The 25,148-nt window shown below is 44.7% G+C and overlaps 2 protein-coding genes across 3 annotated transcripts in view; one reads left to right on the forward strand and one right to left on the reverse strand.

The window, feature by feature from the left end:
* THSD4 (thrombospondin type 1 domain containing 4) overlaps positions 1–25,148 on the forward strand; it is a 698,888-nt gene that overhangs the window by 272,990 nt on the left and 400,750 nt on the right. The gene's annotated exons all lie outside the window — the stretch shown is intronic.
* On the reverse strand, positions 21,459–24,380 carry LOC144329727 (uncharacterized). The gene is made up of 2 exons (XM_077938737.1): positions 22,116–24,380; positions 21,459–21,594 (listed from the first exon to the last, which is right to left on the reverse strand). The coding sequence occupies exon 1, from the start codon at positions 24,063–24,065 to the stop codon at positions 23,031–23,033; it is 1,035 nt and encodes a 344-aa protein (XP_077794863.1). The 5' UTR covers positions 24,066–24,380; the 3' UTR covers positions 21,459–21,594; positions 22,116–23,030.

The following is a 25,148-nucleotide window of genomic DNA, read 5'->3' on the forward strand; positions in this document are numbered from 1 at the left end:
GATATGATGGCTTAGCTTTGGCTCAGAGGCCTGACACTCTTTACCTGTTCAAAGGCGGAAAATGGTATCTCCCTCACAGAGTAACTAAAGAAAAAACTACCAGGTAGTGGTTCTAGCAAATACTAGTTTTCCCTTAGGGATTCAAGAAGGCTTTATAGGCCGGGCGCGGTGGCTCACGCCTGTAATCCCAGCACTTTGGGAGGCTGAGGCGAGTGGATCACGAGGTTGAGAGATCGAGACCATCCTGGCTAACATGGTGAAACCCCGTCTCTACTAAAAATACAAAAAATTAGCTGGGCATGGTGGCGGGCGCCTGTAGTCCCAGCTACTTGGGAGCCTGAGGCAGGAGAATGGCGTGAACCCAGGAGGCGGAGCTTGGTGAGCCGAGATTGTGCCACTGCACTCCAGCCTGGGTAACAGAGCAAGACTCCGTCTCAAAAAAAAAAAAAAAAAAAAAAAAAAAGAAGGCTTTATAGAAGAGGTGATCTGTGTGTCAATTCCTAATGGATGAACAGATGCTTTGTACATCAACGTTTCCAGATCTCATATTTCGAATCGTTAGTATGCACGTAATTTAGTTTTATTTTATTTCGTCACCTATTCCTATTCTTGAAACACTCATGTTTTCTTTTTAGCATTTGCATAGCGCTGAGCTTTAAAGCATGTCTTGGTAAGGGGCACACATTGTGGTCAAAGTAAATGGGAAACAGTATGAAATTGCTGGCAGCTGATTGTGGGGTGGGTTAGAAATGGAACTTGTATGCATGTGAATTAATGGTTTTTTAAAGCTCTGTTAAATTGCAGTTTTTTGAGACAGCCCTAATCACAAATATTTTGACCCATTGCTTCCACCTAAACTATAAAATATCCTAAGAATTCTATTGTTTGGGCACCTAAACTGCATCTCCTAGAGTTTCTCTTTTCCAGAGATGATACAAAAATCATTTATCAGACTCTTGGAAATGATACTCACTTAACTTGTAGTTCATGAAAATATATCCCCCGCTTTTGTGTGTCTGTGTGTGTGTGTGTGTGTGTGTGTGTGTGTGTGTGTATGAGAGAGAGAGAGAGAAAGAGTGAGTGAGAGACCAAAGAGAAGAGAGAGGGCGAGCCAATAATCCATGTGAGTGGGTGTGTAGTGACTAAAGGACTTTGCATGAGGATTTCCAGGTGAAGTAAAGAAAACTATAGGTACCGACTTTCTCAGCTTGCCTTATGGTTGTCAGTCTCTACCCTTCCTGTCACTGTTGCTGATGTAACCGTAACAAAGCCACCAAAATGGTGGCCCAGGCATGACTCCAGAGTAGGAGCCTAACCCCAGGGTGCCCCTCTACTCCATCCTTCTACTCTGTCTTTCTGCCTGCTTGGGATGCTCTCATGTATTTCTCTGTCTCCTAGTCAGCCTTAAACAGCACAATCTGCTGACGCTTTATAAAAATATAGGGGAGTGGTGTGGGGGAGAAGGAAGAGGTTTTATGAAATGAAAGGAGGTCTGTTCTGTTCTCTTGCTTGCTTGGGAGGCCTTATGGTATCACAGCATCCCGAAGTGGGCTCTGTTTGGATTGGATTTGGATTGTTAAGTGCAGCCTGTCAACTGATGGGATGTAAGTAACTACAAGCAACTTTCCTCCCTCTCTCTTTCATTGTCCCTTTAAAAGTAATTTAGTAGAAGTTCTTTCACTGTTCTTGATTGAAAACTCAGATAGTCTCATGACTTTTTTGATCACTCTCAAGTCATCAAGACTCCTAGGACCACTGGAAGTTGCCAACGCAGTCATAGTCACAATTCAGTTACTAAAAGTATCCATCCAGCCTGTGTAATGATCAAAACTTGCTTTAAAGTTAAATTACCACTCCCCTTTCTAAACCAGAACTTGTCTCAGGTGAGAAGAGGTGGAGGTTCCTTCTTGCTCTCCTTTCCCACATCCTCCCTCATACTGGTATCCAAATTTTTTACTCTGCTGGGTACACAGAGGGAAGAAGAGCTGCTGCTGCTTGATGAGTACCATTGTGATGGCTCCACTGCGTTGACCTGGAAGGTCTTTAGAGGTGACTTCTTCTCTCATGGGCTCTTTTGAGGGTTCTTCTGAGGCTCCTACTGGGAACATTAAACTGTATTTCCCCTGACAACACATGTTGCATTTTCCTCTGGCTGTTTTTCCCTATGGCCCACTCTATCTGGGCCCTCTCAGTTAGGGTCAGTCACTTTCTCACAGAATCCTCTGAGGTAGGATTTCAAATCAATGCAGTCTGGCTCTCTCCCCAGTCTGCCTTCTCTTCAGCCTATGAAAAACACTCCCACATTATTTGCTCTGATCATCTCCAAGAGAACAGTACTCAACAGGCACCTCTCCTTTGCTCATACCACTGGACATCCAATCTTTTAGATTTCCAGGTGGGAATTAGACCCAGTACCCTGTGTCCCAACAATTGTAGGGAGACCAAATCGAACCCTCTAATGGTCTCAGTGAAGCTCCTTTCTTATACTGTGAAGGAGAGGACCCTGACCCTTCTCCTTGGCAGAGGGAAATGCCAACACTTTCCAAAGAGGTCCTCTTTCAAGCTCCATTTTCTCAAAACATATTCCATCGGGATTCAAGAGTCATTAATGACTTTTGGCTCATCAACTTTGAAATTTTTGTATAGCAGTCCTTCAAAATGTAGCTTCCACTCTTTTCAGGACACAGGAACAACCCATTGTATTATAACACCCAGTTATACAAGGTTGGCCTTGATGCTGTCATCACATTTGTTGAACAATTACTTCATGCTAGGCTCTCTTTCTTGTTATCTCTTTTCATTCTTGCAACAACCTCCTTTTAGAAGAAAATCGAGAAATTTTAAGACTTTTCTAAGAATATTCAGATAGCATTAGGGTTGGGGTTGGGAACAGTTTGTCTAAATAGTTCATAATTTCAGTCTTAACTGCCTCTTTAATCAAAAAGTTGTTTAGAAGAATATCCGTAACTTGCAAGTGGATGGATTAAAAATATTTCCTGTTAATTTCCAGTTTTATTGCTTTTGGGGTCAGAAATATAGCCCTGAATAAGTTTGAACTTTTAAAATGTAGTGAATTTTGTATTATGGCCTAATACACAGGCAGTTTTAGTGGCTGTTTCATGAGTCTTTGAAAAGACTGTGTTATTTGCTTTCTTTATTGGATGCCGAGTTCTCTGGCTTTCTCCTAACTTGAACTTTCATGGCTCCTACTGTAGGATCTAATATATAGGTTATGCCAGTGGCTGAAACAAAGACATTTTGGAGATGCTTATGACTCAAATAGCAAATCATCATTGAAACACATTGACATACCTCAAACCCAACTATATTTTTGGAATCTTTTGTGGATCCATAAGATCTAGTGGTGAAGCTTTCCTTCAGCTTCTGAAAGACAACTTCGAATGGTGAGTCAGGAAACTTGAGTTCTTGGTCCTACTCTGCCACTGACTTGCTCCTGGCCAAATTGCCTCTCCATGAACTACAAGGGTCCAGGCAGACGTTGTAAAAGTCCATTCTGCTTCCCAAATCTGTGACTCTGTGTGGTGGGTCTCTGGCTTTTCATCCTGACGGTCACAGGCAGTTCACGAAAGACAGTGTTCCCATTGAGAGTGAGTGAGTGTTTCTTGGAGAAAGCATTATATACACGCGGATGCTGCATGCTGGTCCCTGAGAATTAAAAATCATTACTTTAAAAATTCTGAAACTGCTGGTCTGCAATCAGTTGTAAAGTCACTGGGACAATCCTTCCCTCGGGATGTTATGTGAACACTGGACTGAATTCAACTACAAACTAGGTCAAGAGGGTAGACCTGGAATAATATGCAAAATACTGGCTTGTATTTTCTTGTGTGGAACAGCTGAGCATGGGCTGGGTGATGTGTGTCCTCTTCCAAAGTGATGCAAACACGTGTTTCTAGTGCTCAGCACTGCAGTCCTTCAGCCCCAGTGTCCTTGACTGTGGAGTGGTAGAAACTCTCAAATGGGGAATGCAGAGGGAAGTGTACCTTCCTTTGCAAAGCACTCAGTTCATTTTCTTCCATTCAAATGTACCATAAAATCAATATCTTCATTATTTCATTCATTTCTCATCTGTCAAGCACTCAGTATACATCAGGCTGTGCTATCTTCTGGGGAGACAGCTGGATAAGAGAGAGATGAGCAAGTGAGTATCTGTTACTTCTTATCCCACCAAAAGTGGGACGTGAGCTAACCACATCCTACATATGAATAATTGGATGCAATAAGAAGGGATGTGGTAAGAAAATATTCATCTACATATCCAAATGAGAAAGTGGTGGTTCTAGGGGAAGGAGTGAAGTTCTACCAGTTCCACTGTCAGAAAGGCTGCCTCTACATCATCAGAGCTCTGGGCCTCCCTCTAGCTTCTTCAGAGACTGCATTGAGGAATGAAACTTGAGGGTGAGCAATGGCCCTGACCTTCAGACTTTGAATTCTAGGAAAGAAGTTGCTTGCAGGAATGACCTCAGCCTAATCACTTGAAATTAAGGCAGCAAGGGAAAACGCCCAATTTCTGTTTATAAACGTGCAAAACAATTTGCTAGACAAGGCTATTACTCAAGCCAGAGACTATTCACAGATGGTGGCTTGGGCTGGGAGTAGACACAGTGACTAGGACAACAGACCATTAATCACCATGCACAGATATGCTGCTTGGTAGAAGTGAGCTTCCCAGGCTAAGAAAGGGTGTACTATAGGGGCTTAATGTGGAATCACCTGTCCTGTGGGTATTTAGAGAAATCCTCACAGCCACAGAAATCCCCAGAGGCTCACGGAGGGATTTCAGACAAATCCACATCTCCTCACACTCCTCTTTCCCCATTTCCCCCACCTTCCTAAATGTAGAACAATTCCAGGATGTTGCAAATGTATGCATTCACTTAATGAATAAAAACTGCATGTCTGCTAGGGACCGAGCACCACGAGGACTGTGTACACTACAGATGATTTTTCAATCCAAGTATGCTACAGTGTACATGGAGAGATGAGGCAGAGTATGTGCATGTGGACACATATGTGTGCAAAAGGGAAATAGCCCAAGACAGTGATGTTTCCTCTCCCTCTTCCTGACAGCTTCTCTCCATCTTCATCTCAACCTCAATGGTGCCTTCCTCTGAGCAGCCTTTTCTGACCTTCCAAGACCGAGTTGGATGCTCTGGTTCTGTGTTCTCACCACTGCCTGTACTCTCCCCTCCCATCACTTTCACACAGAATTGTAATTGCCTGTTCAGTTGTTTGGGTCATTCTTCCCCAACCCCCTACTGTGTCTTTTTTGGGAGCAGGGACGTTGCCTGTCTGTGTTACTCCTGGCACAATACATGTTTGTTGACAGATTCCACAAGCAGTATTGATGATGTCGTCTGTGAGTGGAGATGGAGGGGGTCATTTGAAGCCCAGGAGAAAGGATTCCAGCCAGCCCTGAAAGATAAGAACAAGAGGAAAGAAGATATGGTTTTATCTAGTGCAGTGGTTCTCCAAGTGCGGTCCGTGGACCAACAGCATCGGCATCACCTAGGAACTTGTTAGAAATGCAAATTTGGGCCTTACTCCCAAATTTGCTTTCACATTCCATTGCATTCCACACCTACTAAATCAGAGGCTCTGGAGGAGGACCCTGGCAATCTGGGTTTTAATAAGCCCTCCAGGTGATTATGATGAACTTCAAAGTTTGAGAACAACTGACCTAACACTTTTCTACTATGACTCTGTATTATTTATCACTGAGACCAATGTACTGTCACATACCGACTTGGCTCTACCTGCGACTTTGGGATTATGCATAACAAATAGAATTCGTATCCTGCTACTTTCAGTTGATTGATGGCAAGAGTTCTTATGCAAGAGATTCTGGGCCAGGCACAGTGGCTCACACCTGTAATCCCAGCACTTTGGGAGGCCAAAGCGGGCGGATCACGAGGTCAGGAGATCGAGACCATCCTGGCGAACACGGTGAAACCCCCTCTCTACTAAAAAAATACAAAAAATTAGCGGGGCGTGGCAGCGGGCACCTGTAGTCCCAACTCCTTGGGAGACTGAGGCAGGAGAATGGTGTGAACCCGGGAGGGGGAGCTTGCAGTGAGTCAAGATCACGCCACTGCACTCTAGCAAGACTCCGTCTTGAAAAAAAAAAAAGATTCTGAGACCATGACCATGCCCAAGGTGAAAGAGTGCCACAATTGATTAGTAATGTCTGTCATGGGTGCAGGAGGAGGAGTACTCACGTCCTTTGCTTACACCTCTTGCATGTGCTGTCTCTGACTGGAGCCAATCCTGAATGTATGCAGGACAAGATGAAGGCAGTGCTCAGGTCTAAGGGCCTGGCTGCAGGCTCTCTTCTGACCTTCATGCTCTGAATTTTTAGGACCCAGCCTCCTTCCTTATGCTTTAGGCGTCCTGTTTCTTGACACTGTTCTTACCATGATTGAGTCTCCCGCACCAGTCCCATACTCACCTCCTTCATACCACCACTCTTCTGGGTCTTGATTGATAGTCTTCCCTGTCACTGTTTGACCAGGCCACCAACCCTTGTTCTGACTTGCAACCTTTTTCTGGCCATTCTTAAGCCCTTCTTCTGTGGCTGGATCAGATCATTTGAATCTCCCCTGGGACACACATAATTCTGATCTGCCCTGAGAAAAACAAATCTTTTCCCCTTGCTCCCATTTGCAAACTCTTTGCCCAAACCAGGCCAACTTACGTTCACAGACTCCTAGTCTCTGCTATCTCCTCAACCTGCGCCAGTTATCCAAGAAAGGGATCCCAAGTGATAGGACCAGTATAAGCAAAGGCATGAGGTCAGAATATGAAAAATATGATTAGGTCTGTAAGTAGATCAGTCTGGCTGGGTTAAGAACTCATGCTGAGACATACTGGATTTGAAAGATTAGCAAACAATTGGTAAGATCAGATTTTGAGGGTCTTAATCCCCCAGCTCCAGAGCTTACACTTCATGCCCTAGGAGGGAGCTACCAAAGGCTCTGGGTTGGGGAAGGTGGTGACACCTTAAGGAGATGCTGTTCGAGTACTCAGCTAGCAGATGTGTGCAGGGTGGTGTGAAGGAAGAGATCAAAAGGAGGTGGCCATAGTTATCCAGGCCTGATGTGGCACTGATTGTGGGAAGAGGAAAGAAATGGACATATGAAAGGAATTCTGGAGACACTCCCAGGAGGGAATCAGCAGGATGGCTGATTTCATGAAGGGGGTAAGGGACAGAGAAGAGTCAAGGTGACTGGAATAACAACAACCCTGACACAAAGAGGGACATCCAGTGGGGAAGAACAGATGTGAGAGGAAGTTGAGGACTTGAACAATAAATGGGTTTGAGGTGAAAGCAGGGAATCCTGGTGGGAATGCTGAGCAGGCGAATGGAAATTCAGGACCGCAGGCAGTATGTAGGCTAGGATGAACAGGAATATGGGTGTTCCTCACCCTAGGAGACAGCAGGAAAGGGGAGAGGGGAGGAAGGAGCTGTGGACTTTGAGGCATGATCCTTGGGGAATGTCTGCATTGAGGTGGAGGAAAAAGTAGAATCAGGGAAGGAACAACCCCAGGGGAAGGGAACCAGGGGGCTGCAGTGACAGGGATGCAAAGGGACAAGAGAACATTGAGGATAAGGTAGTTGTCTGCAGTGTTCGTGCTACAGGGAGGATAAGGAGAAAGAGGGCAGATGTGATGAGGCATGCCTGTGGGTTTAGAGACAACACCCGGGGTGCAGTGGGCCATTCGGTATCAGGGTAGCTATTTGGGACGTAAGCTAACTGTGTATCTCCAGGGAAACTCTTTTGCTGACAAGGTTGCTGGCCATCCTGGGCCTGAGAACTCTGTGATACACAGAAGTCATTCTTTAAAGTCCTTTTCTTTCCTACGTGGGATCACACTCTTGCCTGTCATGCGCCATGCGCGTCCGTGTGAAGAGACCACCAAACAGGCTTTGTGTGAGCAATAAAGCTTTTTAATCACCTAGGTGCAGGCGGGCTGAGTCCGAAAAGAGTCAGCGAAGGAAGATAAGGGTGGGGCCGTTTTATAGGATTTGGGTAGGTAAAGGAAAATTACAGTCAAAGGGGGTTGTTCTTTGGCGGGCAGGGGTGGTGGTCACAAGGTGCTCGGTGGGGGAGCTTTTGAGCCAGGATGAGCCAGGAAAAGGAATTTCACAAGGTAATGTCATCAGTTAAGGCAGAAACAGGCCATTTGCACTTCTTTTGTGGTGGAATGTCATCAGTTAAGGTGGGGCAGGGCATTTGCACTTCTTTTGTGATTCTTCAGTTACTTCAGGTCATCTGGGCCTATACGTGCAAGTCACAGGGGATGTGATGGCTTGCCTTGGGCTCAGAGGCCTGACATTACCCTCTTCTCTATTCCCAGACATATCCACGACACTCACACTCTCACTATTTCCATCAGTGACTCTTCTGAAAGCCAACCTGAAAACAGCAGAACGTAAATTGTCCTGCCATTTTCTACCTACTTATAGGCTTAGTTGTTCAAGGCTAGCTACTGAGATGTCGGGAAGAAATTATCTGCCTTGTATAGTTGTTCAGGTTGTGCACTGCACAGGGTACTTCATCTAAGGGGACAGCATTTACATTGTAGATATATTTTATTTGGATTTTTTTCACATTTTAACTATTCTAAAGATGAGTGATATGTATATTTATTAGAACAACTTTCTGGCAGGTAACAGTAAAGTGACTTTTTCTAATAATATCAATACATTATGACAATTTTCTGTTGGGTTGAAATAAAGATGCTGAGAAAGGGATGCCTTCACTATCCTTGTAAAGGCATGATGAAGGTGGCCTGAAGAGCTCCCACCAGGTGAATGAGGAGTGGAGGCTTTGGTGAGTAGATGGTTAGCCAGCTTCTCTCCAGATGTGGACCATCAGAATGGGTGCTGGTTGATTCATTCTAATTGAACAATCAATTATGAAACACTTGTTGTGTGAGAAGACCTCTGTCTAGGCTATAAGGATGAGAAAGACAAAGTTCCATTATCCTCGAGGAATTCAGAATTTCAATGGGAACACAGGTAGGAAAACAATGTAATGCAATAATTGCATATATGAAGTACCAGGGGATGCTTCGTCCTGCCAGATCCACTGTTCCACTCCATTATGCTTTAGGTTTTTTTTAGTGGAATAAGCTTAAATATTATCCATAAATTTTAATCTTTTATGGTTTTGAGTCACTGCTTAATAAACCTAATTCTTTTTTCTTGGTATGAGAAGGCAAAGTTGTTGTTGTCATTACTGTTTTTTGTTATTTTATTTTTTTGAGACAGGGTCTCACTCTGTTGCCCAGGCTGCAGTACAGTGGTGTGCCCGTGGCTTACTGCAGCCTCGAACTCCTGGGCTTGAAGGATCCTCCTGCCTCAGCCTCTTGAGTAGCTGGGACTACAGTTGCATGCCACCATGCTGGGCTCATCTTTTTATTTTATGTAGAGACAGGGTCTCACTGTGTTGCCTAGGCTGGTCTTGAACTCCTGGGCTCAAGCAGTCCTCCTGTGTCGGCCTCCCAGAGTGCTGAGATTATAGGCAATAGCCACCATGCCTGGCCAGAGGGTAACTTGTTTTAAGCCAGTTGTTGAGATCAAAAGCTTTTTAAGGCTTCTGCTTCAGGATTAGGCAGCACTGGTGTGTGTGGGTGGGGAGGGTTTCTTCAGCTTTTCTCACTGTTAAAGTACATCTTAGCTGTGGGTTACAGAGAATAAGGAAAGGTCATCCTACCCATCTTTTCAGTTCTAAGGGGATTCTGGTTCTCTTGGGCTTACATGGCTACTGTTTTCTTATAGTCAGCTGTCAGCTGTTCTCATATCTAACTTGTCCTTCACTAGCCCTCCATTCCTAAGAGGAGGACAGTTTTCCTTCCAACCTGTGACTCCATTAAGTTTGTAGTTTATGAGAAATTACTGAAGCAAATAGCTTCTTTACACATGTGTGTGTTTATTCTCTGACCTTTGTTTAAAAAAAAAAAAAAAAAAAAAAAACTTCAGACAAATTAAATTTAACAGAATTTAATTGAACGATTCACAAATGGAGTAGCCCTTGGAACCAGAACAGGTTCAGAAAGACCAGGGCTGCTATATGGCTGAATAATATTTACGGACACAAAAAGGGGAGTGAGATACAGAAAACAGAAGTGAGGTACAGAGAAAGCTGGATTGGTTAAAGCTTGGAGTTTGCCTTACAGCCCCCTGTGATTAACTGAAGGTTGGCTGCTGTGATCGGCTGAGACTCAGCTATTTATTACAAAGGCAAATTCCAAAGTTAGGCTTTCATTTTTGTTTACGTACTAAGTTGGTTGCAGTTATGTAAGGACTAAAGTATGCAAGTACAGAGGCTTTCTCAAGCCAAATTTAGTTGAATTTAACAATTCCCTTCTTCTTTTGGTCAGCCTCTGACCAAATTTTGAGAGACTGATCAAAACTTTGGGCATTGGTGCCACTCTCTGTCATCATCATAAAAGGACTTATTTGGTCTCAGTGCAGAAGTCATAACTCTTATTTGGTCACAGTATGGAATTCACAAGTCACAGTGTCATGTCATCAGTTGAATAATTTTTTATGTTCTTGCTAATCTAGTCAAAATGCAACCGTTCAATGCTCAGTGAATGGCTGCATACAAACATTTAAGACTTGAGAGGGTACAACACACCCAAAAGATGACTGTGATGGACTATCAAGAGAACAATATCAAAAGACCAAAGTACACTCCTTAACAAGAAACCCTAACAAACCGATCTAAATCAAACAAACCAAACTTCTGGAAATTGAGGCAGTTCAATAATAGCTGGGTCTAACTGATCATAGCCCCTGTTTTGGTTTTGATGGCAGTCAAGGGACCCTATTTTGTTGCAAAATAGTCTGACTCAAAGAGATATCCATCTTGGTAGTTAGCCTGGCAACACATGTCATAGCAATCTGGAGACGCAGTAGAAGAAACACAGATTGGAAACTTTGAAAAGCCAAGCTTGCCATCCACCACTTAGGATGCCTCCAAACCAACTGTTAGCTGCTTCCTTAAACATATTAATATTATGTGTTCCTTTCCCTTTCTTTTATGGGAAAGGAACGCATAATATATTTATTGTCATCCCATTGAGGGTGGCAATTTAATGTAGTCCCTCTGTAAATGTTCAAATGGCCCATCAGATAGTGAAAATGACCACCTAAAGTTTTGATTGTCTTCCTAGGATTATGGACTTGACAAGCCAAACATTGGTTATAGACCATTTTAGAAAGCTTAGAATAGTCACCACACTAATATTTTTCATAGTTTATATCATTTTGCCTACTGCTTGATGAGTTACAGAGTGCAGAACTTGTAATAATGGAAACTTTAAGGACTCAGGAAAGACCGCAGGACCTCCATGAGTCCACGCTTAACACTGAATTTGCATCCTTTTAAATATCAATTTTGTTTTTCCAGTTCAGGTACTTAGCACCATTTATTAAATAGATTGTCATAGGTAATTTGATTTGGATGAATCTTATAGAGGTCATTCAAATTGCATATCTAACAATTTTAGTATTGGCTGACTTAACATAAAAAACCTGCCAAAGCATTTCCTTGGTGTTAATATTTGATTAAGTTTTGCTCTGCTTGATGTTGGGCTAGCAGTTTTATAAAGACAGTCAGTTTCTTCCTAAGCATTCTGGGAATTGTTACCATTCCAGTGAAATTATCTTAAGGTTATCAGAAACCTGTACTTGTCAGAGTCCTTTCCGACCTTTCCATGAACCTCCTTGGACACAAAGCACTTTTGGATTATGAATACTTAACTGTGGATGACAAAAGACTTAACATGTCCATATTAAAAATCTAATGAGAGTTCATTATAACCAGCAATTGAAAAGAAAACTTGGTGATTTCTGTGGCATAGAACATTTTAACATAACCAAAATTATTACTGCTGCTGTATTAGATTTTTATTAATCCCATACCATTTTTGGAACACTCATATTAATATCATATCCATAAAAGTAATTTAAATGTTAAACATTATTTCTTATTTGACAATGCTTCCCATGTAGTTAACATATCAAATAAGTCTACTCAGTTTAATATCTCTTTTTTTAAAAGGTGAGAGATACATCCTTGGAGATTTTCCAGGGGCCCTACTGAGAAGTCACAAAGTTAATTCAAGATCAAAAAGAATTAATTTAGATTTGATTTTGGGAAGTTTGTCAAAAATGTCAAAAAGCTTAAAACACTTAAATATGACCTTGGTTACGTATTTAATCAAGATGACAATGAGATATTTTAGGGACAAATACAGAAGGTTACATAGTTGTAGGAAACATCTTAACTTTTAATAGAGAAGACCTGGTTTTCTTTAGTAATCAAAGACCTAAGAAGGACAACAGGAAGGACAGGAAACTATTTTGGTAAAACATAGAATTTTTGGTTTTTAGACCAAAATACCAAATACCTAAAAGACCAAATACCTAAAAGGTAAAGAAAAACTTTTCACAATTTCCTATTGTTATGCCCAGACCGTTTATTCCCCAAAGAAGACCACCAGAGTCCAGAGTCAAAGCTAAGCAGCAAGGATCTTTATTACAGGTTCGAACCTGGAACTCTCACTCGCTCGCGAAATGAGACGGGCAGGAGAGCTCCTCCACTGAGCTCCGAGCAGTGTTATATAGTCTAAGAAAAGTGGGCATAGAGTTATTATACAAATCAGATATATGATTGGCTAGTGTTTGAACAAGGCGATTTGGCTAACTATGATTGGTTCCCGCCATTTCTGATATTTCGGTTCAACCTTTGAGGCGGGAGAGCAGGTTTATGGCAGCAAGAGTTTATCTTACTTAAACACGTCTTGTGACCTTGCCTCAGAACTTACAAAATCTCTGGTATGTGCAAAACAAAATCTCTGGTACGTGCAGAAAAACAGGTACTCACAGAACTTACGAAATCTCTGGTATGTGCAAAGATTAGAGAGCAGAACAAAGGGTGTAGCGGGGGGGGTGGGTACACATCTATCTTTGTGTCTTTTCACTATTAAGAGCAGAAGCCAATATTCCAAGAAAACCTTGTTCTTTTAACAGACAGGACCAAATGCTAGTTTTGCATCAGTGTACTTTTGATATTAACACTCAATTTTAGAAAAACTTATAAATAATTTCCTTCGAATTTTAGCCAACTTGATCACATATAAAATTCCTTTTATAATATGCATCTTTCACAAACTTTCTACAACTTCTTATCCATTTAGTTTTATCCAGTCATTCTTTTCTTTCTTCATTCCTTCTGAAACCACCTCCAAACTAGACAAAACCACTCTTTTCCTTAAAAATATAACACATCCTCATGCCTTTCTTACAACTTTTCTCACCAAAAACACATCTTGCTTTCCGTTTCCTTTATTATATCTAGTTTTAATTACCATATATTAATTAGAATTTTAAACTATTAACCTTAATTTCTCATGGAATAAATAATTTTGAACTGAGATGATACAATTTTATAATTTTTAGAAATGTATTTTCTCATAGCACACAATTTTTTATGTTTCCTAATAGACCCAAATATATTTAGCTTCTCTATACTGTATTAAAAAATGTGGAAGTATATATACTCTAAACCTATGTCTAGCAATTAATGTTCCAGTATTTTAACTTACTTAGACATTTAATAAGTATCTATTACTTAATTTAATGTGATTTTAAGACATTAAGTTACTGGAAAATAATTTTGAAACAATGAATTTTGAAACAAGTTTATCCCATCCTAACAAGGGGTTGGGGTTGAGTCAAGGGACCCTTGCCCCTATCATTTTTTTTTTAAATTAACCTGTTGGATTATTGCCCTGAGCAATTTTTAGGTTGCTTATTGTAATCTCTGTATTCCTACTTTTTTAATTTCTCCAAATTGCTGTAAATAGAGCAAACTGGTTTTGGATCTTGTAATTTTGGGGGACCAGCAAGGGTCCCTCTCGTTTGTCCAGCCTTTGGTAGATTTGGCCTTTGTTTTAACCTCAGAAGTCTGTTTGACTTATCCTCTTTTTTTTTTTTTTTCTTTCTTTTTTTTTTTTGAGACGGAGTCTCACTCTATTGGCAGGCTGGAGTGCAGTGGCGCGATTTCGGCTCACTGCAACCTCCGCCTCCCGGATTCAAGCAATTCTCCTGCCTCAGCCTCCCGAGTAGCTGGGACTACAGGTGAGTGCCATCATGCCCAGCTAATTTTTATATTTTCAGTAGAGACGGGGTTTCAGCATGTTGGCCAGGATGGTCTCGATCTCTTGACCTCGTGATCCTCCTGCCTTGGCCTCCCAAAGTGCTGGGATTATAGGGGTGAGCCACCGCGCCCGGCCTTATCCTCTTTTTTATAACCATCTAATGATTTTTTTCCCTTAATTTGCATTTCCAAAGTGATGGCTTAAGCAAAGCTAGGTAGAACATTTATATCTCAAAGGCATGTAGCTGAGACTTCAGGCTTAAATACCATCATTTGCCCAAATCAAGAAAGAAGGGCATACTTTAGGGCCTAGTTAAGGCAAAATGTCCACTCTGATATTGTGATATATTGTGATAAAGATTTAAACCAGTGTCTTTTCCATTTTGAGAGTTTCAAATGACTGGGTCCTTCCTCTGTTCCTGATACACAGGCTGACAACCTTACAAATGTGGATTTTTTTTAATAGATGTAAATTTCTTTTACAAAAGGATTTCAAAATAGCCAGCTAAATGCCAGAAAAGTGTACAGTCGGCCCTCTGTATCTGCTTCCGCATTCATGGATTCCACTAACCATGGATCGAAAACATTCAGGAAGAAAATACAGTATAAAATATAACAATACAATCATAAAGAGTCATACAAATAAAAATACAGGATAACAATCATTTACGTAACATTCACATTGTATTAGGTATTATAAGTAATGTAGAAATGATTTAAAGTATACAAGAGGATGTGCGTAGTTTATATAATATGCCATTTTTCATAGGAGACTTGATCATCTGCAGATTTTATATCTGCAGGAAGTCCTGAACTAATCCCCTGTGGATATTGAGGAATGACTGTATTTTGGAGACCAATTTAGTTCAATAGGTGGTCTTCGCAACTTAACTTCTGTTTCTTAGCTAAAATTACTGAGTTCAGGGCAGAGCTCATTAACAAACAGGGCAAAGAAACTATTTTGTGTGCCTGGATTCAGCATGGATAGCACTGAAAAAGATGAAGGCTTCTTTTATCTGAAGGTCTACCTCTTATAAACACTTTATCCAGCTTTCTTTCTGCCTTCTGGATGAGGTGGTAGCTAAGCCAAAAGGTTAGCAGATTCAGTTTTTCTTTCAATTAGTTGCTTCGTTTTTTTTTTTTTTTTTTTTTTTTTTTTTTGCCTTTTGTAAATAGTCTTTTGAAAGAGGCAATAAAATTTTTGAAACCTTCTTAGAAGCATTTGCACATCAGTAGGCTTCCCGAGTGAGCCTAGTTCTGGAGCCCACATTTTAAAATGCACTTCTTAAAGTGCAGTGCTGTTCATTTGGAACCATTCACATAATGGTATTGTAAATTTAAATTATCTTTAGTAAGACTTTGCCTTTCAGGGCCTAATACTAATACATGTAAAAGTAGATATGACAAGAAAGTGGAGTACTCAATCCTTCCAAAGTTAAGGATCCCATTTTTACGTTGAATGTTGGCCTTGGCCGTCAGATCTCCATAACCAACTTAGCCAATTATTTTTCTTTACCTAAATGCGAGAAAAAGAAATGATGAGGATAGGACACAAAAATCCCTGCAAATTTCTGAAAGCTGGAGTTTGCATCCCTTGCAGTAATTGCCATTTACTGCCAGTTTCTGTTTGATTCTGTCAGACATCTGAGGCCTCTAGCTGGATCCAATCCAGTTAATTATTGGATCCAGTCCAATCCTGGATCCAGTCCAGTTGCTTTCGTGACTTCCGAACCCAATTCAGTTAAAAAAAAAAAAAACTGCTCATATAAACTAGGAGAGCTCTAGACACAACTCTGTGGGGTTCAGAACTCGAGAGAAAAACTAACCCATGACCTCCAGTTACAAACAAGAGAGCAGTGAGCACACTGGGCTCCACGGATACCTCACCTGGTTGCCTGGTGTTCCTGGGAGTCGTTGGAGTCTGACTTTGAGTCCCACTTATGACACTATTCTCTTAAAAGAAAAACCTTAGACAAATAAGAGTTTAATTGAGCAAATAACAGTTGGTGAATTGGGTAGCCCTCGAAAGCAGAACAGCTTCAGAAAGACTGGAGCTGCCACATGACTGGACATTTATGGACACAAAAAGGGAAGGGTTGTACAGAAAACAGAAGTGACGTATAGAGACAGCTGACTCAGTTAGAGCTTGGAGTTTGCTTTATTTGAATCTCGTGTGAGTATGTGGCCACTTGTGATTGACTGAAAGTTGGCTGCCCTGATTGGCTGAGACTCAGTTATCTGTTACAAAGCCAAATTCCTAAATTAGGTTTATGTTTTTGTTGGAACCGAACTGTCGATTCCCTCCTGGGCAGGGGTCGCCGCGAAGGATCACCGACACGAGATTCACAGCAGAGAGTTATTTATTACTAGCGCGCTAGGGTCCCAAGCTCTAAGTTGGCCCTGGGACCCCGAGTGCTTGTTACAGGTTGTTTATATAGGCAAACACAAGTTCAAACACAGCTTAGGGCGCGAAATTCAAACAAAGCTTTAGGCGCGTGGTAATTGGGTCTGTCTATGGCCTGAGCAAGGTATCTTGTTCTGATTGGTTGGGGCGGGACCTTAGGAGGTTCTTTCCTGGAATTGCTGATTCCGGGAACATCGGGGACATTGAGTCAGGGTGGGACCCCATGAGGCTATCAGGATGGGACCTCATGAGGCTATCAGGGTGGGACCCCATGAGGCTATTTCCCGGAATTGTCTTTCTGTTTGGGTTCTGGGAACATCGGGGGGCTATCCGTGGCCATCTGGGGTTTAAGTTTCATGATGGCCAAGCTTTCTAAATTTTATGAGGCTTAGGAATTATGAGGCCTAGTTTCATTCCCTCCTCTTTTTGTGTTAGAGGCTCAATCTTGAGCCTCTTCTTCAGTCCTGAGGGTCTGGTATTGTTGGGTCAGAACCATAGCATGTACTATGTTTAATCTATTTTTAATAAGGGTGAGTAAACGGTTAAGTATGCACGGCCCGAAAGTCAAGATGAGCGTGAGCAGGATGAGGGGTCCTAAGATGGTGGAGATTAGGGTGCTAAACCAAGGGGATCGGTTGTACCAATTTTCAAACCAACTTTGCTGAGATTCTCTCTCTTTTTTTTTCTCTTGTCTAATCTTTCTCTTAGTTTTGCCATAGAATCTTTAACTACTCCTGAATGATCTGCATAAAAACAACATTGCTCTTTCAGGGCTGCACAGAGCCCGCCCTCTTTCAGAAAGACAATTTCTAGTCCTCGTCGGTTTTGTAATACAACTTCAGACAGAGAAGTCAAGGACTCTTCAAGTTTTGTGATAGATTGTTCTATGGCTCTAAGGTCTTCATCTATGGCTACTCTAAGTTGTTGCAGATGATGGTTACCATGCACTAGGGCTGCTGTCCCGGTCCCAACTCCAGCCGCTACCCCAATTCCTAACATGACGGCGAGGGTGAGGGAGATAGGTTCTCTCTTTGGTCTAGTATGAGTTTTTTGCTCATACCGGAGATCAAAGGAGTCTCCAGAGTGATAGTATACTCGGGGAACAACTTGTACCAATACGCAATAGTGGGTGCCGCTGCTAAAAACGGCTGTGGATACACAGGGGGTGAGCCCAGTGTTGCAAGCCCACCAGTCCGTCTCGGAGGGGACCAAATAGTGATTGGAGCTGGGTACTGTCAAGGTTACATTACAAAGATGCTGATGACTAGGGGGCACTTGGCCTATGCAGGTTCCCGACCCAGAAACCTCAGCCAGGGTTAGTTTTCTTTGTTGTTCCCACGCGCATCCAGTAGGATTGGCGGAGTTAGTGAAATTATTAGTGGAGGCGATGCCTTCATAGTAAGGGGGGCCTGTTGCCAGACATAGCCAGCAAGAGGAGGTAAATTCTGGCTTTGTCTGGTTTAAAGCGAAATAGCAGCCCTTTATGAGATTTAGGAGCCTGTCACCTATTCCCAGGTCAAGGGGCCCGCGGGTGACGTTTTGGGCTGAGGGTGTGTATTTAGAGGAGGTGGAGATTAAGGGCGGGGAAGTGCTTTTAGGAGCTCTTGGTTGGGGCTCTCTCGGTGCAGGAACCAGGGGCTTCCTTGTTTCTGATAAAACTTGGTTTGGTCCTACTGCGACAGGGGCTGTGATAGGGTTGACTATTAATTTGATTTGGATAGGGATTCCATACAGTGGCTTTTGGTATAAATATAGGCCCCATGTTAACCCGGATATCCAACGGTTATCAGATTTTGCTGCATCTTCAAACTTGATGCGGACTAGATTGCAAGTTTTTGAATATCGGGTTCTGGTGCAGCGCTGGACAAAGGACATGGTTATGTACCAGGGTTTCGTGGTCCATTTCCATTCTCCATCATTAGTAGTTATACAGGACCAACTAGCGCAAAACAGGGCATCTATTTCTCCACAAGTTTTTCTCATTTCTCCTGTCCTGAATCCGGGACAGGCATAGAACCCGTTCCGGCTTACAGACACCCTTCTAGCCTGTTTTCTCCATTCTCCCCCTTCCATGTCATCTATCCTTGCTATTTTTGTCTAGGTTGAAATAGAGGTCAGGGAACCAAGTCCCCATAGGAGCAATTTTTGAGGTTTTACCTAAGACCTCATGAGTACTAAAATCAGTTACCTGCCAGGTCAGGTTATATGGCCGGTGGGGGTTATTACTGCCAGCGACGCAGGGAAGGAGGGCTAGGAATAAGCAAGGGGCTTTAGATACGAGAGAGTCTTATCTTGAGCGGGTCCTCGGAGCGTCGGAGTCTCCATGTCTCAGGTGGTGTTGGTCCGGGCGTCCCTGGAGCGACCTTGGCGTGGGATGCGTGGATCCAAGTGGAGATTCCGTCAACCTTTATGGCTGTGGGCGTGGTCAGGAGAACAATGTAGGGTCCTTTCCATCGAGGCTCTAGTCCTTGAGTGCTGTGCCGTCTAACGTAGACAGAGTCTCCCACCTGGAAGGGGTGACTGGTCTGTGGATGTCCTGGTTGGTACAGTTCTGCCAAGGGGGCCCAGATTTGGGCCTGTACTGCTTGGAGTCCTTTTAGCCGGGCCTGTAGGTCAGTCTTAGGATCGGAGGGGGAGAAGGAGTTAAGCAAGGTTGACAAAGGGGGAGGTCCTCCGTAGAGGATTTCATATGGAGTGAGCCCAAAACGGTTAGGCGTATTTCGGGCCCTTAACAGAGCTAAGGATAGGAGGCGTCTCCAATCTTTTAAACCAGTCTCTAAGGTCAATTTAGTAAGGGTCTCTTTTATTGTTCTATTCATTCTTTCTACCTGTCCTGAGCTCTGGGGTCTATAGGCACAATGTAATTTCCAATTAATCCCCAATATCCTGGTGAGCCCCTGACTTACCTGAGAAATGAAGGCCGGCCCGTTATCTGACCCAATTACCTTGGGAAGTCCGAATCTAGGAAAGATTTCTTCCAGAATTTTCTTGGCTACTATGTGTGCCGTTTCTTGCCGGGTGGGGTAGGCTTCTACCCATCCTGAAAAGGTATCTACAAACACCAGTAAGTACTTATATCCAGCATAGTGAGGTTTTACTTCAGTGAAGTCTATTTCCCAATAGACTCCTGGGCGGTTACCACGAGTTCGTTTCCCTTCTGGCACTCGGGTAGCCCCAGCGTTTACCTGCTGACAGACCTTACAGGCAGATGTCACTTGTTCTACGAGGGTACTTGCCTTTGGGATTAGAAAGTCAGTTTTTTCAATCAGTAATTTTAGCTTTCGATTACTCAAGTGTGTCCAGGCATGCATCTGCTGGATCATTGCCAGGGCCTCCTTTTGGGGAAGGACTATTTTTCCTCCTTTTTCCCAGTTTTTAGTGTCTTTGTTTTCTATAGCCCCTATGGCTTTTGCTTCTTCCTGGTCTTCTGGGGTATAAGTATGTTCAATAGTTATGTGGCTGGTTTCGTAAGGTTTTGTGGCTAGGGTCAGTACTTCCGCCATGGCGGCTTGCCTGGCCACTTGGTCAGCCTGTCTGTTTCCTACTGCGACTGGATCCTGTCCTTTCTGATGCCCGGGGCAGTGAATTATAGCCACTTCTTGAGGAAGAAAAAGGGCTTTCAATAAGGCAATTATTTCAGCTTTGTTCTTGATTTCCTTTCCTTCTGAGGTTAGGAGACCTCTTCTTTCATAAATACTTCCATGAGTATGAGCCGTTGCAAAGGCATACCGGCTATCAGTATAAATGTTAGCTTTCTTTCCCTTGGACAGCTCTAGGGCCTTGGTTAGTGCTATTAACTCAGCCTTCTGTGCAGATGTGCCAGGAGGTAATGATTGTGCCCAAATGGTGTTGTGGCCATCTACTACCGCCGCTCCCGCCCTCCGGGTACCTGAGTCAAGGTAACTGCTGCCGTCTGTGTACCAAGTGTGATCCGCGTCTGGGAGTTCTTGGTCTTTAAGGTCTTCCCGCGTTCCATGGGTCTCAGCCAGTATTTGCCGACAATCGTGTGGGCTTAGTTGGTCTTCTGGTACCGGCAGCAGCGTGGCAGGGTTTAAGGTGACCGGAGGGCCAAACTGGACGCGGTCCGCATCCAGTAGGAGGGCCTGGTAGTGAGTTAGGTGTGCGTTGGTTATCCACCGGTCCGGGGGCTGCCGCACTATGGCCTCTAGGGCATGTGGGGTAATAACAGTTAGTGGCTGCCCAAGGGTTAACTTAGCAGAGTCCTTGACCAGCATAGCGGTGGCTGCCATGATGCGAAGACACGGGGGCCAGCCGGCCGCCACGGGGTCCAGCTTTTTAGACAGGTACGCTACCGGTCTTTTCCAAGGCCCTAATTTTTGGGTCAGGACTCCTTTGGCAATCCCTTGCCTCTCATCCAGGAAGAGGGTAAAGGGCTTTGAGGTGTCTGGTAACCCAAAGGCTGGAGCAGACAAGAGGGCCTTTTTTAGTGCCTCAAAAGCCAATTGATGCACTGCCCGCCAGGTGAAAGGGGTGCTCTCCTTGGTGAGTGCATAAAGGGGGGCGGCCAGTTCAGCAAAACCGGGTATCCACAAGCGACAGAACCCAGCAGTTCCCAAGAATTCACGTACCTCCTTGGGATTTCGTGGTGGTGGAAGGCGAGCCACTGTCTCTATGCGCCCAGAGGTGAGCCACCTTTTTCCTTCACTCAGGATATACCCCAGATATGGTACCTTGGTCTGACAGAGCTGTGCCTTCTTGGCGGATGCCTGGTATCCTTTTTCACCCAGTGCCAGGAGTAGATGCCTGGTACCTTGTATACAGGTTTCTTTTGTAGGAGCAGCCAAGAGGAGGTCATCCACATACTGGAGTAGGGTCACTTCTGGATTTTGGGTCCGGAAGTCGGTCAGGTCTCGATGAAGAGCCTCATCGAAGAGAGTGGGAGAGTTCTTGAATCCTTGGGGAAGCCGGGTCCAGGTCAATTGGCCCGAAATTCCTTTCTCAGGATCCTTCCACTCAAAGGCAAAGAGTTCTTGGCTTTGGGGGGCCAGAGGTAAACAGAAGAAAGCATCTTTTAAATCTAATACTGTATACCAGTTATAGCCTGGTTTTAAGGTGCTGAGTAAGTTGTAAGGATTGGGGACCGTGGGATGGATGTCCATGGTTCTTTTGTTAATTTCTCTCAAGTCTTGGACAGGCCTGTAATCCTGAGTACCAGGCTTTTTTACTGGCAGAAGAGGAGTGTTCCAGGGCGAGCGACAAGGTCGCAACACTCCGAGTTCTAGAAATTTGTTAATGTGCTGCCGAATTCCTATATGAACCTCTTGGCTCATGGGATATTGCTTGATAGACACGGGCACCGCCGTGGGCTTTAAATCAATTATGATTGGGGCTTGATATTTGGCCCGCCCGAGTCCTCCCGTTTCCGCCCAAGCTTGGGGAAAATCTTGCAACCAAACATCAGGGAGGCTAGTGATGATTGGAGCATCAAAAAGCCGATATTCATCTTGCAGAGACACAGTTAAGATTTGGATGGGCTGACCGTCCCGATCTAATACCTGGGCCCCTGTCTCGGAGAAATGGATTTGGGCTCCGAGCTTGGTCAGAAGATCTCGCCCTAGGAGGGGGTAGGGGCATTCAGGTACCACCAAGAAGGAATGTGTCACCATTCCTCGTCCAAGATTAACTGTCCGGTGGTTAATTCACTTGTGCAATTTTCCCCCTGTTGCCCCCTGGACCCAGGATGTGCGGGAAGACAGGGGCCCGTCTGCCTTTGTCCAAACTGAATGTTGGGCCCCTGGGTCCACCAAGAAGGTGGTGGGGTGCCCCCCTACAGAGAGAATTAGCTGGGGCTCGGGGGGGGCTCCAGAGCCTTGACACCCCTATTCGCTATTTTCACCTAGGGTGAGGACAGCGGCAGGTTTCTTTTGGTCTTTAGGACGCTTGGGGCAGTCTTTGATCCAATGTCCCCGTTCTTTGCAGTAGGCACACTGGTCTTTTTCCACTTTTGGCCGCCTCCGCTTCTCTCCCTCTCTCCCTGGTCCTTTCTCTCTCACAACTGCCGCCAGGATTTTTGTTAAATGCTTATCCCTCACTCGGTCCCTACGATCCTCTCGCTCCATCTGTTCCTTCGCTAACCTGGCTTCCCTTTCCTCAGGGGTTTCTCTCTTATTATACACTTTTTCTGCCTCCCTAACCAATTCCTGTAATACATAGGTTTGGATCCCATCTAGCCTTTGGAGTTTTCCTTTGATATCTAATGCAGCTTGGTCTATGAATGCCATAGCTACGGTAGCCTTATGTTCTAGGGCCTCTGGATCGAATGGGGTATACATTCGGAACCCTTCCAGAAGCCTTTCCATGAAGGCTGCCGGGCTTTCGTCCCTTTCCTGAGTTATGGTCCTTACCTTGGCCAAATTTGTGGGGCGCTTTCCTGCCCCTTTGAGACCCGCCAACAGAGCCTGGCAATAGATTCAGAGACTCTCCCTACCTGGTGCCGTTTCATAGTCCCAGTCCGGGCGGGTGAGGGGAAATCCCTCGTCTATTTCATTGGGAAGTTGGGTTGGGAGGCCTCCTGGTCCTGGCACATTTTTCCGGGCCTCCAGGAGGACTTGCTGCCTTTCTTCAGTGGTTAGGAGGACCTGCAAGAGTTGCTGGCAATCATCCCAAGTGGGCTGGTGAGTGAGGAGAATGGATTCTATCAACGAGGTTAGGGCCTGGGGGTCTTGGGAAAAGGAAGGGTTATGGGTTTTCCAGTTGTAGAGGTCAGAGGCAGAGAAGGGCCAGTACTGGACCGTGCGATTGACGGTACGGAGGGGAAAAAGGGAGGATTGCCAAGTGGAAGGGCCATCTGGGTCCTCAGTCCGCCGCAAGCGGAGACGAGGAGGTGTCGGTGGCGGCATCCGAGGGGTGAGTTTGGGCGGGGCTGGAGAAGGAGACGGGGTGGAGGGAGGGGCCGAGGGAGAAGTTGGAGAAAGGGTAGGGGCCGAGGCGGTAGAGGAAAGAGCTGGGGACAAGACAGGGGGCAAGGGTGAAGCGTAAGGTGGAGGTCTCAGAAGGGGGTTTTGAGGTGGAGGAGGCAGGGGGTCAAGAAGGAGGAGATCCCTCTGGGGTTCATCTGGGAGGACTGGCTTATGCGGGTCCGGATTCCGATTCTTCGGGGCTTCTAAGGCAAGGAGGGTAGATTGGGATGGGGAAGGGGAATGGAGGAAGGGTTTCACCCAAGAGGGAGGACTTCGGACCAGATCCTCCCAAGTAATTATGTAGGCCACCTGGTCTGGGTGTCTGAGTGGCCCAGGATCCATCACTTTTGCTTTAACCTGCAAGATAATTGAGAGGTTAAATGTTCCGTCCCGGGGCCACTCTCCATGGAGGGTTGGCCATTCGGACGAGCAGAGTGTTTTCCATTGTCCCTTACGGACTTCTACAGAGAGGTGGTGGGTTCGAGCCCGGACATCAGGGAAGTGAGTCAGGGTCAGAGACAAAGGAGTCATCAACGTTTGTCCCATTTCGTCCACGTATAACAAGGACAAAACGAAAGTAACAAAAACAAAGACCAGACAAGTAAGGAGAAGCCGCGCGGCCAGAGAGTGGCGCCACAAGATCACAAAATATTCAGACGGCAGGGGCGACCTGCCTACAGATTTAAGGAGGCTGACTGAGTCGTCAGCCTTCTCCCAGACTACCGCCAGGGCGTCCCCCGGGGCGTAAGTGGGAAGGTGCCGGACACGTCTGTCCCCCTTCCCTACTTAATTCAGAAGGAGTACTCCCCAGAGTTCAGAGTTAGCCGGCAAGACAGACAGAACAAAACGAAAGTACCTGGTAGGTCCGTTCAGTCAGCAGTCCGTGGCCCGGGCCAGATGGGTCTCCGCCGGATGGGTCGGGGGTCCTCGGACGACCCCACTTCCCGGCCCATGCACCAAATGTTGGAACCGAACTGTCGATTCCCTCCTGGGCAGGGGTCACCGCGAAGGATCACCAACACGAGATTCACAGCAGAGAGTTATTTATTACTAGCGCGCTAGGGTCCCAAGCTCTAAGTTGGCCCTGGGACCCCGAGTGCTTGTTACAGGTTGTTTATATAGGCAAACACAAGTTCAAACACAGCTTAGGGCGCGAAATTCAAACAAAGCTTTAGGTGCGTGGTAATTGGGTCTGTCTATGGCCTGAGCAAGGTATCTTGTTCTGATTGGTTGGGGCGGGACCTTAGGAGGTTCTTTCCTGGAATTGCTGATTCCGGGAACATCGGGGACATTGAGTCAGGGTGGGACCCCATGAGGTTATCAGGGTGGGACCTCATGAAGCTATCAGGGTGGGACCCCATGAGGCTATTTCCCGGAATTGTCTTTCTGTTTGGGTTCTGGGAACATCGGGGGGCTATCCGTGGCCATCTGGGGTTTAAGTTTCATGATGGCCAAGCTTTCTAAATTTTATGAGGCTTAGGAATTATGAGGCCTAGTTTCATTTTGTTTACAAAGTTAGGTTGTGGTTACATAAGGGCTTGAGTATGCAAGTATGGAGACTTTCTCAAGTCAAGTTTAATTTAACACCTTCATAAATAGGATGAACTTAAGAGATCATCTCAACCTCCT

This window comes from Macaca mulatta, chromosome 7, assembly GCF_049350105.2.
Source record: "Macaca mulatta isolate MMU2019108-1 chromosome 7, T2T-MMU8v2.0, whole genome shotgun sequence".
Taxonomy (NCBI): domain Eukaryota; kingdom Metazoa; phylum Chordata; class Mammalia; order Primates; family Cercopithecidae; genus Macaca; species Macaca mulatta.

What these genes read in the sequence shown, in the direction of transcription:
- LOC144329727 (XM_077938737.1), bottom strand. Translation starts at nt 24,065, where the DNA reads ATGGGACAAACGTTGATGACTCCTTTGTCTCTGACCCTGACTCACTTC.